The 14,135-nt window shown below is 42.3% G+C and overlaps 2 protein-coding genes across 3 annotated transcripts in view; both read right to left on the bottom strand.

Moving 5' to 3' along the window:
- Positions 1 to 1,844, bottom strand: part of myh9a (myosin, heavy chain 9a, non-muscle) — a 46,502-nt gene extending 44,658 nt beyond the window's left edge. Inside the window, exon 1 of the mRNA XM_037536500.1 lies at positions 1,700 to 1,844. The gene's annotated coding sequence lies outside the window, so the exon portion shown is untranslated. The remainder of the gene's footprint in view (positions 1 to 1,699) is intronic.
- A 9,523-nt stretch (positions 1,845 to 11,367) lies between these two features.
- plppr2b (phospholipid phosphatase related 2b) overlaps positions 11,368 to 14,135 on the bottom strand; it is a 43,346-nt gene continuing 40,578 nt past the window's right edge. The window contains exons 7-8 of one of the 2 annotated variants that reach the window (XM_017722083.2): positions 13,931 to 14,077; positions 11,368 to 12,157 (exon numbers count right to left, since the gene is read on the bottom strand). In XM_017722083.2, the coding sequence (XP_017577572.1) occupies positions 12,125 to 12,157; positions 13,931 to 14,077 (180 nt within the window). In that variant the 3' untranslated portion in view covers positions 11,368 to 12,124. The remainder of the gene's footprint in view (positions 12,158 to 13,930; positions 14,078 to 14,135) is intronic. The other variant, XM_017722082.2, reaches the window with a different exon arrangement.

Raw genomic sequence — 14,135 nt, 5'->3', positions numbered from 1 at the left:
GGGAGTCAGTCCTCTCATGAAAGAAGCAGTCAGTAAGTGGTCAGTTGTGACCGACTTCAGCAGTCAGTACCAAAAAGAGCAGGGAAAATTTAGTTGTAAAGTTGTTAGTCAGTACTCGGTTGTAGGATAGTCAGTAATGAGTGCAATCAGTAGTAAGTTGTGGGCAATGCCAAAAGCCAGTGGTGAAGGAAGGCAAGTGTGAAAGGAGGTCAGTAGTGAAGGGAGTGGTCAGTAGTGATTACTGAAGGAAGCAGTCAGTGGTACAGGTAATGGTCAGTAGTCACACTGAAAGAGTTCAGTGGCCAGTAGTGAAAAGTGATCAGTAATGAATGGGGGTCAGTAGTAATTAAAAGGTGGGTTCAGCTGTCAGTAGTGAAGCAAGTAATCAGGGAGCAGTTGGTAATGAAACAGGGTTCAGTAATGAGGTTTGGCAGTCAGTAATTAAATAAGTAGTCAGCAGGCAATAGTCTAATTAAAGAAGCCAGTTGACATGCCAGTGGTCATTATTTACAGAAGTTAGAGGTCAGTTGTGAAGGGCTAGTTGGCAGCAGTGAAAGGTGTGGTCAGTAATCAGAAGTGAAGGGTTTCAACAAAAGGTGGATTAGTAGTCAGTAGCAAAACCCCCTTACTGACTACAAAGCTGTCTGTGTGATCAGTGGCCAGTAGTGAAGGTAGTGATAGTAAGTCTAGTCAGCAGTGATGGGCGCAGTGAAGGGTCAGTACTTACGGCGAGCCAGTCAGTAGTCAAGAGAGTGGTCAGTAGTCAGGAATTGGAACACTAATTAGTAAAGGGGTATAGTCAGTAATAGTAATGGGACTGGTCAGTAGCCAACCCATGGGCTGGTCAGTAGTGAAGGGGCACAGCCAGTAGTAGTAAGACAGTGGTCAGTAGTGGGGCTCGTCAGTAATGAAGGGGAACAGTCTGAAATAGTAATAGGAGTGGCCAGTCGTTGGGCTTCTCCGTCATAAAGGGGAACAGTCGGTAGTATTAATAGAAGTAGTCAGAAGTCGGGCTTCTCTGCAATAAAGAGGAATAGTGGGTAGTAGTAATAAGAGCGGTCTGTTCTCAGTAGTTGGGCTCGTCAGTAATAAAGGAGAACAGTCAGTAGTAGCAAAGGAAGTGATCAGTAGTTACGATGGTATGTAGTGAGGGGCAAATCAGTAGCCAGCAGCGAAGGGAACAGCTAGTAATGATAAAAAGTCTAGTCAGTGGTGATGGGAAGACACCAAAGAGGTCAGTAGTAAGAGGTTAAGTAAGTGGTCAGCAGATGAGGTGGTCAATAGTGAAAGGAAAACAGACAGCTGTCCTTACCTAAGGGGGCCAGAGGTCAGTAGTGAAAGGAATGGTCAAGTAAAGGTGCAGCTTTTGTAGAGTGGAGCTGAATTTGCGTCACAGCCAGACGAGCAGCAGCGTCTGTAGTTCACGGCCACATATTTCATTTAATCAGCCACTTTCAGTGCTGCCCTGCTGAGCCAATCACAAACATCACAACCCCGTCGCCCTGCTGTCCACCCACCCACTCACTCACAAGTTACAGACGCTCAGGAGACGCCGGGGCAGTTCAGCCGCAGAACCCTGGAGAGTCTCACAGGAGAACGGCGTAAAGGTGTGCGCGCGCGCGCGAGAGAGAGAGAGAGAGAGAGAGAGAGAGAGAGAGAGAGAGAGAGAGAGAGAGAGAGAGGGGGAGTTTGTCCTCACCTGCTGCTCTCAGTCTGATCTGCTCATCTAACGAGGGAGAACCGGTGGAAGAGCTGCACTTTAATCCCCTTCAGCTTCAGTTTCTCTCTCTTCTTCCTCTTTCCTTCGGCCTCTCTCACTCTCCAGCTGGATGGGCGCGGCTAGCGTTCATTAGGCACGCCCATTTATTTTATAGACACCAGCGTTCAGACGCCGCTTAATCACTTAAACGGACGGATCTGATTGGACGATTAATCAACCGGAACCGAGCCAACAGATTTTAAACTTAATATTTTTACAGTAGCATTTTACGGTTTTAGATTAAGACACTACTAAGACGTATAATCCATTTTATCTGTAGGTTTTCTTTTCTAACTCTTTTCCTTTAGCCCCCCCCCCCCTCTCTCTCTCTCTCTCTCTCACACACACACACACACACACACACACACACACACACACACACACACAGGCGCTCCAGCTCGATGGGTGGGGCTACTAACACGTGGGTCCGCCTACTTCGTTTGTTTCTACAATCTTGAAAAGATGGTTCTTCAAGGATTCAGACAGAGGCTCTATATAGAAATGCAGAGGACCATTTAACCATGCAGAGTGCTCATGGTCTGTCTTTACTGTAGGACCTTTGAGGAGCATCTTTTTTGAGAGTATGAGAGAGTCATGCGTTTATATCTTATTTTATCTTTTACGCACCACAGCATTCAAACAACACTCACTCACCAAGGGATGGATCTGATCGTACGACTGATCAGTCTGAGTGGAGTGAATATTAAGGAGTGTAAAGGCTGTTTTTATATGTAAAGCCTGGAAAGATGTATTAGTCAACAGCTCTGCAAATTAAACCGCTACCTTTTGCGATTAAATTGATTCAGTGCAAGATTTTCCTTGGTTATGAAATGCAGTAGCAGAGAAAGAGGTGATTCATAGTTAGAGGTGAAGTGTTTGAGGAATGCAGTGATGTGTCTGTACCTGCAGCAATGAAATTTCTCCTCACAGTGTGTGTTGGGTGTGTGGGTGTGGGTGTGTGTGCAGCCTGTGAATCTGTGTCTTAGCATTATGTGTGTGTGTGTGTGTGTGTGTATATATATATATATATATATATATATATATATATAATGACATCACTGCTAATTAAATTCAAAACTAATAGACCTTTTAGCTGCTAAAGCTCAGTACATGATAATAAAGGCCCAAATTTACAGTTTAAGATTATAGATGAAATTTAAACCCCGGCATATAGTTAATTCTGGAATTAAGCCCAGGTTTAAAAGTGAGCTCACAGTGGCTCACTCGCAGAAACATACTACGTGAAATGGTTCTGAATAGACTGCCTGATGTCTCAGACACTGTTTTATGTTTAGAAGCTTTTTGCCTTGAAACCCATTTATGGTGGAGAAACGGAGGAATACATGACATGCTGGGTATTGTGAAGCAAAAAACCCGAATTTATATTATTTCAGATTTTCCACGATTTTACTGTCATCTGCATTCCATATATCTCATAGTACCATGTCTGGAAATATCTTCACCCACAGCCAGGTGGGACCATCCTGCCTTATAAGGTAAAAGCACAAGCAGAAGAGTTAGACAGCAGAGCAGTCTGAGGTGTTGGGTTTCACCTATACATACCCAACCTCTCTCACCCTCCCCTCTCTGGAACCAGAGATAAAGGTGATAAAATGCCTCAGGTAGGCCTGCTCACACAAGACCGCACATCTGATTGAGAGTGAAAGGGTGAACTGAAAGATCTTGCCTCTGTAAGCTCACCTCACCAACCGCCTGTCAAGCACATTAGCATAAAGCAGCTCAGTGCTCATGATTTGTGGATATTAATATTCAACACTTTATGTTCACTTTGTCTTCAACCAAGTGTCTTCAGTGGGTTAAAGACTAGGTTTAAAATAACAATCTGACAGCTTTCTTTTTCAAGCTGTTTACAGCAAAATCTGATTAGCTAGAAGTTAGCCAAAGTTAGCCATCATTTTATAATAAATCACTAAAACACACTGTGCTGTGAATGGACCGCTGCTCTGCTCACATGGTGCACTGATAGATGAAGCAAGAACCCGGTTCTGTTTAAACTGAGGAGCTGAGAGCTCCAGTCTTATTAACAACTAGGCCAAAAGGCTGCAAGCTAAACAGGCTAAGTGTGAGCTGCAAGCTAAACTTCTACTCATTAGTATTTGCTCATTGATTCACTGCAAATTAAAAATGAAAGAATATATTACCTGAATGTCTTATACTTTCCAAATATTCTTCTTTTTGGCCATTCTCTGCTTTAAAAAGTATTAAATAAATGTGCCACCATTAGCGTGATGCTAATACAGTATCAGAGCAGTACCGGATACCAGTATTGGTATTGATGCACCCCTAGCGATCATTACGAGTTATGATTTTTGAATGTGTGCATTTGATCATATTTTATGTTCATCAAAGCAATAATTCACTCAAGGCTGATTTTAATTAATAAAGAGGGGCGCTGTGCATCATACATGCCGTACCCGTGATAAAATCACAGTAACGCGCCGTGTCTTATCGATTTCATTAAAACTCTTTTGCCCCAGAGGTGGTCTCTATTCACAAGCTTGCACTGTCGCTAATATCTACATGTCATATTGTTTTCCTCTAAATCACCTGATTAAACTTAAAGGTCAATTGTTTCAAACCCTTACAGAAAATAGGATCTAGCAATCTGAGTTTCTAAGCTGTGTAGATGAATATGTCAGCCTGTTTGCTGAACAGCAGTGGTGTTTGTGTTGCCTGCAGCAGGTCAGTGGAGAAAAGCGGTCAGGCAGGTCTAGCTCAATGTAGACCCAGCTCCAGATAGTGTATCAATGAAGAAAATCCGGTTTTCTCACTTCTAATGTAGAAAGCCGTCCGTCTCTACTGCCACAGGGCCACATCAACAAAGAACATGATGTAGCATCGCGTCTAGACGCTATGTTAGCTGGAAGCTGAGGACTACAGTGGAATAATCATTAAAGGAAGAATTTGGTGAAAAATCAAATATAGCCAGTCCTGCCTTTACCCCAAATGTAGTTGGTCAGCCCACACTTTTGGTGGTTTCCGAAGTTTTAGCACTGGAGATACAAGGCTAATGTAGCTAACAAATAATGGCAGTTAGCACCATTTAGACATGGTGCTAACTGCATGTCTTAATGTGTTGATAGGCCCAGTTCTTAAGAGCAGTATTCTCTTATCAAATACGGTTCTTCAACGTTTCTTTAGTAATGACCAGTGTTGGACAGTAACTGAGTAAATGTAATTCGTTACTGTACTTAAGTAGTTTTTTCGTGTATCTGCACTTAAGTTTTTCCATTCTGGGCGACTTTTTCCTTTCACTCCGCTACATTTCAGAGTCTAATATCCGACTTTTTCCTCCTACATTTTGAGAAATCTGTCATTCCTTTTGGTTTCTGTGTGTATAAAAACGAAACATGTCAAAACGAAAGAAGCACAAAGCCAGAGCACCAATCAGGGCCCAGCGGTCACTTTGTTTAGAGCTGGTTTTGACCTGTTGGTCATACCGACCCAGTGCAGCACGCGGTTCAATGTCAGCGCAGCAGCGTAAAATTTGGGAGCGCATGCGTCACCTAAATGATGAACTAACCTAACTTTGTGTAAATAGAGCACAATGTAGAAATATGTCCACATATGCAGTCGAGACTGACGCGGCTTTTTTCTGAATTTCTACAAACACCATTTCATTTTATAGTAAATTAGTTTGGGCTGGTTTATGTTTATGAACAGACGCCTACAGATCAACATAGTAAAGGAGCTCATCTGTGATCCTGAGTTTAAAGCCAGTTTTTATTCAACTTGTAACTAATTTACAAAGTAATCTTAAACTGAAACTTTGCTTGTGTGTAAAAAGTGATTTCAGAGCCACTCGGTTCTCCCTGATGGAAACTGTTTACCTTCAGTGTTTTGTGCTTCTGATCATTTTAATAGACGTCAGCGTCACTAATTAATGACGTTCTATTAAAAGACTGGTTTACCAAGAGAGACGCTGGAGGACTTTCACCTGAAATGAGTTCATGAAGCCAGTCTGGTTATAAAAATGATAACAGGACATCAGAGCCAGAATTACTCTTTTAGTACTTTTACTTTATACTTAAGTACATTTGACGGCAAATACTTTAGTACTTTTACTCAAGTTGAGGTCTAAAGGGAGGAACTTCTACTTTTACTGGAGTGATATTTTACCTTGTTTGTCTCTATTTTAACTCAAGTACATAATTTGTGTACTCTGTGCACCTCTGGTAATGACAGTGGTTCTATATTGAACTATGAACACTTCAAGAACCAGAATCCATGCTTAAATGGTTCGTTGCATTTTGAAATGGTTATTCAGATCAATGGAGAATGTGTTGTATAAGCTGCTATATAAGCACCAAAAAGGGTTCTGCAATTGTGATGATGTCAAATTTTAACAATAGAGTGTATTTTGGTGCTATATAAAAACCATTTATATAGTTCAATATAGAACCATATGCAACACATTCTCCATCAATCTGAAGGACAGGTGCAAAGAACCCTTTACACAAGCAAATGATTCTTGAGTGTTCGTGGTTCTATATATTACCATTTTCTTTACTTAAGTACCTTTGAAAAATCATCTTTTTTAAGAGTGCAGCGTAGTACTAAGATAACTGTAGGCTTGTAGAACAGCACTGTTAGTGCAGTATGAAGATCACTTAAACGACATGCCGCTTGCTGTTAGCATAATGAATGCCCAGTTTTGTTGGGTAAATCAAATTACATGCCCTGATGCAGTTAGCACCATGCTAATTGGTGATACTACATTAACCTTGTAACTATAGTGCTAAAACTAAAGAAGTAAACTTCTGATCAACTACATTTGGGCTAAGAAGCAGAGTTGAGAGATTTTTGGATAAACTATCACTTTAATCCAGTTTTCACTCTTCAACTTTTTGGCCTGGCAGGAGTTTCTGAAAGCTCTTGTGAAATTTGTGTGAGATCCATCGTGTTCTGTCTTGCCCTGTGTCTATAAACAAGGGTAATTGGTAAGGGTAAGGCTAAGGGTAACATGTGACTACAGTAATAATGCTGAAGGAAGGTGGAACTAACTTGAAGTCGGCTAATGACACTGTTGGGCACAGGCAGATGCTGATGGGCACTGATGCACTTTGGTGGACACTGAAGGGCACAGGTGGACACTGATGGAGTGCTACGATAGACAACAGTGACTGATGAATGCTTCTGTACAGTACTAGACACAATAGAACACTGACAGACACTGAAAGACAGTGATGGACACTAGTGGACGGTGATAGATACTGGTGAACACTGATGAACACTGAAGGACAATGATGGACACCAGCGGACATCAATGGACACTGGGACACTGGGGAATACTGACAGTAACTGAAGGACAGTGGCGGACACTGATGGACGCTAGTGAACATTGAGGGACACTGACCGATACTGATGAACACTAATGGAGACTGACGGACAGTGATGGACACTAGAGGACACAAATGGTGACTGATGAACACTGATGGACACTGAAGGACAGTGATAGACACTAGTAGACAACAATGACACTGGTAACACTAGTGGACATCAGTGGGCACTGGTGAACACTGATAGACACACACTGAAGGACAGCAATTGACACTTTTGGACACTGGTGAACACTTAAGAACAGCGATGGACACTGAAGGACCATGATGGACACTAGTGCACACTGTGAACACAGACATTAAAGGAGAGTGATGGATATTGGTGAACGCTGATGGAGACTACTGGACACTGGTGAATACTGAAGGACAGCGAGGGACACTAGGGAACACTAATAGACACTGAAGGACACCGATGGACACTAGTCCAGCCACCACTAGGGGCAGCATACAATGTTAATCATGTCTATTCGACCCAACACCACCATCCTCATCTAAAAACCACACTTCAGATTTTTCAAGATTTATTTATTTTCATATCCAACAGTTACAAAATGGAGAAGTAGCTACATTAGAACATTAAAACTGTTACACTCAAGCACCGTATGAACCCATTTGTTCCTGTTTCATAAACACTTCATGTAGAAAAACACTGGAAGAGAAAAAACAAAACAAATAAAAAAGGACTTTGTAGCAGGCTGTCCTCTCTGAACATCACCACCATCGTTCACAATCGTTCACATACTCAACAATAACTGCAGAACTGGCTGTTCGGTTCCCTTCGGCAGCTCATTAAAAGCTCTTTATCGTATTGCTGTGTTGACTCTTTGCTCCAGTCCAGCTGATAGTCGTCACAAACTCGTCGGGCCTTTTTCTTAATTTTGTTTAAAAAGTGAATTAGGACAGATTGGGCAGACTGCTGTATGAAGTTCCACAGACCTCTGAGGTCATGCATCATCTTGTAGTCACTGCCCTAATAAGAAACTTGTTTTTCTCTCTGGGCAAAACATCAACAGCATTTTCAGAAATTGCCACTATTGCATCCTGTGGTGACCAAATCTCTTTTGGTTCTGTGCAAGGTGTAAGATAGAGGGGGTTCTGGGGGGGTCCGGGACCCTCTACTTAACCTCTTGGACTCCCCTGAAAGTCTCAAAATCAAAATTATGCAGTGTCCCTAAAAATAAACTTATTATGATATTATGTGGTCCATTAGAGAAAAAACAGACACTCAAATCCAGATTCAGTGAAGCTCATTGTTTATCTGCTTCACCCACAATCGGCCTCTGTCTTAACTAACTTAATTAGCGTCTCAGGGTGGCGCTGTAGCAGACTGGTTCACTCAGTGCCTTATAGCTTAGCAACTGTAACTTAGCAACTGTAACTTTTACACAGCAAAATATTTATTTAGCTATATAACAAAACTATAGCTGAGACTAAACTGTTGCTGCGTGTAAGCCATAGTGCTGAGACTAAACCAGAGTGCCGTGACCAAACTGTGGTGCTGAAACTAAACCATCATACTAAGACTTAACTGCTGAGACTAAATAGTAGTGCTGAGACCCAACTGTGGTGCTGAGAGCAAACTGCATTGCTGAGATTAAAGTGACAAGACCAAACTGCAAGGCTGAGACTAAACCATAGTCTAAATACTAGTGCTGAGTCTACATCGTAGTGCTGACACTAAACTGCAGTGCTAAGACTAAACCAAGATGCTAAGACTAAACTGTAGTCTAAACCATACTGCTGAGACTAAACCATAGTGCTGAGACTAAACCACAGTGCCAAGATTAAACAGCGAAGCTGATAAACCATAGTCTAAACCACTGTACTCAGTCTAAACCATAGTGCTGAGACTAACCTGTAGTGCTGATGAATAACCGTAGTGCTGAGTCTAAACCATGCTGCTGAGACTAAACCATGGTGCTGAGACTAAACTGCAATGCTTAGACTAAACTGTAGTCCTGAGACTAAACCATAGTGCTGAGAGTAAACCGCGGTGCTGAGTCTAAACCTAACTGGGAACGTCTGCTGTAGAGGTCAAACACCATATGATCACAAGTCCCTCATGTTATGCTAATAGACTTTTGTATTGACAGTTTTACATGTGAAACATGTGAGACGTGACAGGTTTGGCGTGAGACTGTCTGGCCCCAATGCGTGAGAACTGAGATGCATGTATTTGAGATATAAACGTACGTAGGACAAATCGTATTGCGTTTGGAACTTTCCAGTTAACCACAGACTGCAATGGTACAATTCTTGGAAATGTTATTTAATTTTCCCCATCGAGAAAACTGGCATAGTGCCTATATGCGAATAGAGAACTACAAGTAACACGTCATAGAGGTCTATTCCTGAGCTAAATGCTCCAATATGTTATGCGTCATAATTCAATGATGATAGCTTACCCCCTACCCCAAATGTAGACATAATCGGAGTCTGAAGTTCCAGTCTAAAAACTAAAGAGCCCATCCTCACTGAACGTTTGGCTGATGGGCTACATTTTGGGTAATTTTCAGTGAACTGTTCCATTAATGAAAAGATCTTATTCACGAAACCTTTAACCTTAAGAAGTGACGTAAATTCAGCATTCACCTCCAACTTATTGATAAAAAAAAGCAATTCTGTTTGAAAAAGACAGCTATTTACAGAACTGTACAACTCTGGAATATGAAGGAACAGGAAGGGCCTTCAGAGCTGAACCCACAGAGAGTAATGTGACCTTCCTGAATGATTTCTGTAGTTGAATAAGAAACAGAAAGCACAGCAATAGAGACAAGTCTACAGGAGAAAATAGTGTCAAAGCCAGGTCAGTGTTAGAGCTGTGCAGTGCTGATTCACACTGGTGCCACCGTGTGGCCGTAATGAGCACTCGAAGTCTGTTAACGGGACAGTCCAGCATTTCTCAAGCTAATCTCTATCTGCCGTATCTGTGGTAAACGGTCGATCGGCACAGAGAACAATTCAAACACGTCTCCCTGAAGTTAGAAAAGAGCAGAAAACATAACCTCCACCTCATTGTTTCTACACTCACACTCAGTTTTGGAGCGCTGCAGTTACAGACTGTAGACCATCTGTTTTCTGCATACTTTGTTGCCCTGTTCTTCAGTGGTCAGGACCCCCACAGAGCAGGTACTCTTTTGGTGGTGAGACGTTCTCAGCACTGCAGTGACACTGACGTGATGGTGGTGTGTGAAACTGTGTGTTGCGCTGATACGAATGGACACCTCAGCGTTGCTGCTGGACTGAGAACCAAAAACATACAGCCAACAGCGTCCTGTGGGCAGCGTCCTGTGACCACTGATGAAGGACTAGAGGATGATCAACACAAACTGTGCAGCAGCAGATGAGCTGTCGTCTCTGACTTCACATCTACAAGGTGGACCGACAAGGTAGAAGTGTCTAAGAATGGACAGCGACTCTGAGCGTATGGCAGAGATACAGCAGACAGAAAGTAAGCTGAAAAATGCAGAATTATTCCTTTCATTTTGACCCAGGGCATTTTGGGCATTTTGATGCCTAAGCTGCTGAAATGTTACTCAAATAGAAAAAAAAAAAAACTAACAGAATTATTGTTATCTGAGAAATAATGGGCAAGATCAGATATAAAACACTTGCTACATCCTATAAATATTATGCTTTTATATTTATTTTATTCTTTATCTATTTTAGCCTTAAAATATGACCTCTATCGATATAACAGTTGATAACTCCTCTCTATACAAAGCTTATTTTGCTGCTTCAGAGCAAAACCTTGAATCTCTACAATGGTAACTTCACAGGAGAAGGAAAAAACATGCTTTACTTTTAATGTAAGTCAATGAAACCAGACATTTTACCAAGCCATTCCTTTTAGTCCACTCATCATGAAATTTACACACAATGCTCAGAGCAACACGCAAATTATGTCAAAAACTAAAAAATGACAAACATGGAGATGCAAGGTTTTCTTCCGACAGCAGTGATTCTTCTTTACATAAAATCCAGTTTTGCCTGTTCTGAGCTTAAACCAACCAACTTACTTCTATCACTACATAAAATGTCTTATAACTAGAAATATGTCTAATTGAACCTATATCAACTCAGTATATATCAGTTGATATATCTATATCAACTGTCTTTCCAGTAGATGTAAGCATAATAAGCATCCTACAGAGACTGTTGAGGAAAAATAGCTGATTTTGAGAGTTATGCTGCTCCTGAGTGAGTGAGTGATTATTAAAAGCTGATTTCACAGTAGATTCATTCACCCAGTAATGACACACGCTATCGCTATAACAGGTACTACATTATTTTCACCTCCCTTTAAAACTCACTGCAGTGTCAGGTTCCTTTTTTTTTGTAAAAATATACCTATATCTTGTTTTATGCATTTTAGTTTTGGCATTAATAGTGTAACAGCTAGACTTGTAAATGTATTATTAAAGAAAAGCCAACTGTCTATGGCCTCTTTGTTCTCATCATGCTTGGTTACTAGAAAAAGTTACAATACTTTTACAATATTACACATTTTATCTGCACTTATATTGATTTTGACCATTTTCACTTTTATTTGTATGCAATTTTATGAAATGGTTGCTTCATCGTTATTTTTTAGTTTTTGTCTAGCTTTGCTGTCCTTTATCAGCCCTGCTACACTCGAGGCTTTTTCACAGCTCAGTTTGTGAAGACGTTGAGGACGGAGTGGCAGTAAAAGGTCTAACCACTCATCCGAAAGACGAGGAGGAGCAAACATGAGGGAAAAAATGAGACACAAACAAATCTGCTATAAAATCGTCAGCTGGTGGAAGAATGACAGTTAATAATATCGCTGTCATTGCTGTTCAGTCCAGTAGGGCGCAGCAGTGAGAGTGCATATCTAGACCTGTGTGGAGTAACCTCTGAGGGGGCGGGTCTCAGGGCAGGAGAGGGCGGGGCATTCGGAGGGCTGGTCTAGACTGCGCTGGAAATGGAGCGACGTGAGTGGATCAGGACATCGGGAGGGGCGGGAGCTAGGAAGGGCTGATGGTCATGTGACCCCTGAGTAGAGAGAGACTGGAACCTACAGAGAGAGAGGAAGGGAGATTTATTATTATTAATAATAAGATATTATTATTCATTTATTGTTCATTTGTATCTCACAACCTGAACTGCCCTCAACGTCTCTACTCCTGCTTGTACCACACCCTCTCACACCATAGATCTCCCTTTCACTGGCAATGCCTTCTACTGCCCGCATCACCATTTAATCTCCTCTACTAGCTTCCAATGCCATCTACTACCCTTTACTAGCCTATGCTGCCATCTACTGCCCTCCGCTGCCATCTGCCACCCTCATCACCCATATACTACTTTCTGCTGCAATCTACTACCCTCTACTGCCCTTTACTGTCTTACTGCCATCTACTGCCCTCATAACCATTTACTGCCCTCTACTACCTTCTGCTGCCATGTACTATCCATTAGTACATCTGCCCCCTTATCGCCCTTTACTGCCATCTACTGCCATCTACTGCCCTTTACTAGCCTCTGCTGCCATGACTGCCCTTCACTGCCATCTACCACCCTGTACTGCCTTACTGCCAGTTACTAACTTCATTAATCTTTTCTGCCCTCTACTGCCTTTCACTGCCATCTACTATTCATTACTACCCTTTATAAGCTTCTGCTGCCATCTACTACCGTTTACTCGTCTCTACTGCCCTTTACTGGCCTCTGCTTCCATCTACTACCCTCCACTGCCCTCTGCTGTCTCATCATCAATTACTGCCTTCAACTCTCTTTTGCTGCCCTCTACTACATTTTAATAGCCTCTGCTGCCGTAGCTGCCATCTACTACCCTCTACTGCTCTCTATCGCCAAAATGTCATCTATTGCCCTCATCACTATTTACTACCATCTACTGCCATTTACTTCCTTTTACTAGCCTTTGCTGCCATAACTGCCTTCCATTGCCATCTGTTACTATCTATTGTCATCTGCTGCCATCTACTACACTTTACCAGCCTCTGCTGCCATAACTGCCGTCTGCTGCCATACACTGCCCTCATCACCCTTTACTGCCCCCTACTGCCTTCCCTGTCTTGTACTACACTTTACTAGCCTCAGCTGCAATAACAGCTCTCCACTGCCATCTACTACCGTGTATTGACCTACTGCCATCTACTGCCCTCTTTGCCCTTTATTGCTCTTTACTGTCTTCAGCTGTCAAGCACTACCCATGGTTCTCTATCACCCTACTGTCATCTATTGCCCTCATCACTATTTCCTTCTCTCTACTGCCATCTACTACCACCCACTGCCCTCTATTCCCCTCAACACTTTCTCTGCAAGACCCAACCATCTTAGGGCCCCGAAAAAAGCAGCAGTTCATGGCTTGATGTGGCTTTTAGATTTACCCTACTTGTGTGTTGTGTTAGCAAAACACTTACAATGCTAAAACAACACTTAGGTAGTTGTGCTAGCAGGTTATGAGGTAGTTAGATAGCTAGCATAATGTTTAGCTGAATGGCGAACCTTTGCCTCAGATACTGTGTCACACCTGAATCATTCCAAGTTAATTTCAGGGTCTATCCCTTCGTTTAACGTGAGGGTGGTGTCTGATTAGTGCATGATCAAAATTTCATATTATTTAATAATTAAGTTAATTAAGTAAATAATTTGGCTTAGCTAGCTGATGGCTTTGGCTACAAACAGACAGTCAACTGTAACCATATCCGTGTCATCCTCTACTGTCCTTTACTGCCCTCTACATTTGCCCCTGCTGCACCACTGCCCTCGACTGGCCGCCACAACAAACCCTGCTGAACTATTACCCTCTACGCCCACCCCTTACCTGAGGGCCACTTAACTTTTCTAGTGGACTCTCCACACTAGGCATGGCCACCATGGGCATGCTAAGGGAGGGTTCAGGCCGGGGGGGTCGAACGAGCAGTGGCATTGGAGGCTGAGTCTGCTGGAAGTTATTAATAACACAAGTTACCTGCAGGAAGACAGAGATCAAAGAATCGAGTTACACAACAGGTCAAACGACTGGCCCC

This window comes from Pygocentrus nattereri, chromosome 30 (genome assembly GCF_015220715.1).
Source record: "Pygocentrus nattereri isolate fPygNat1 chromosome 30, fPygNat1.pri, whole genome shotgun sequence".
Lineage (NCBI taxonomy): Eukaryota > Metazoa > Chordata > Actinopteri > Characiformes > Serrasalmidae > Pygocentrus > Pygocentrus nattereri.
The sequence above is the reverse complement of the archived record's forward strand: the minus strand, read 5'-3'. Positions and strand labels throughout refer to the sequence as shown.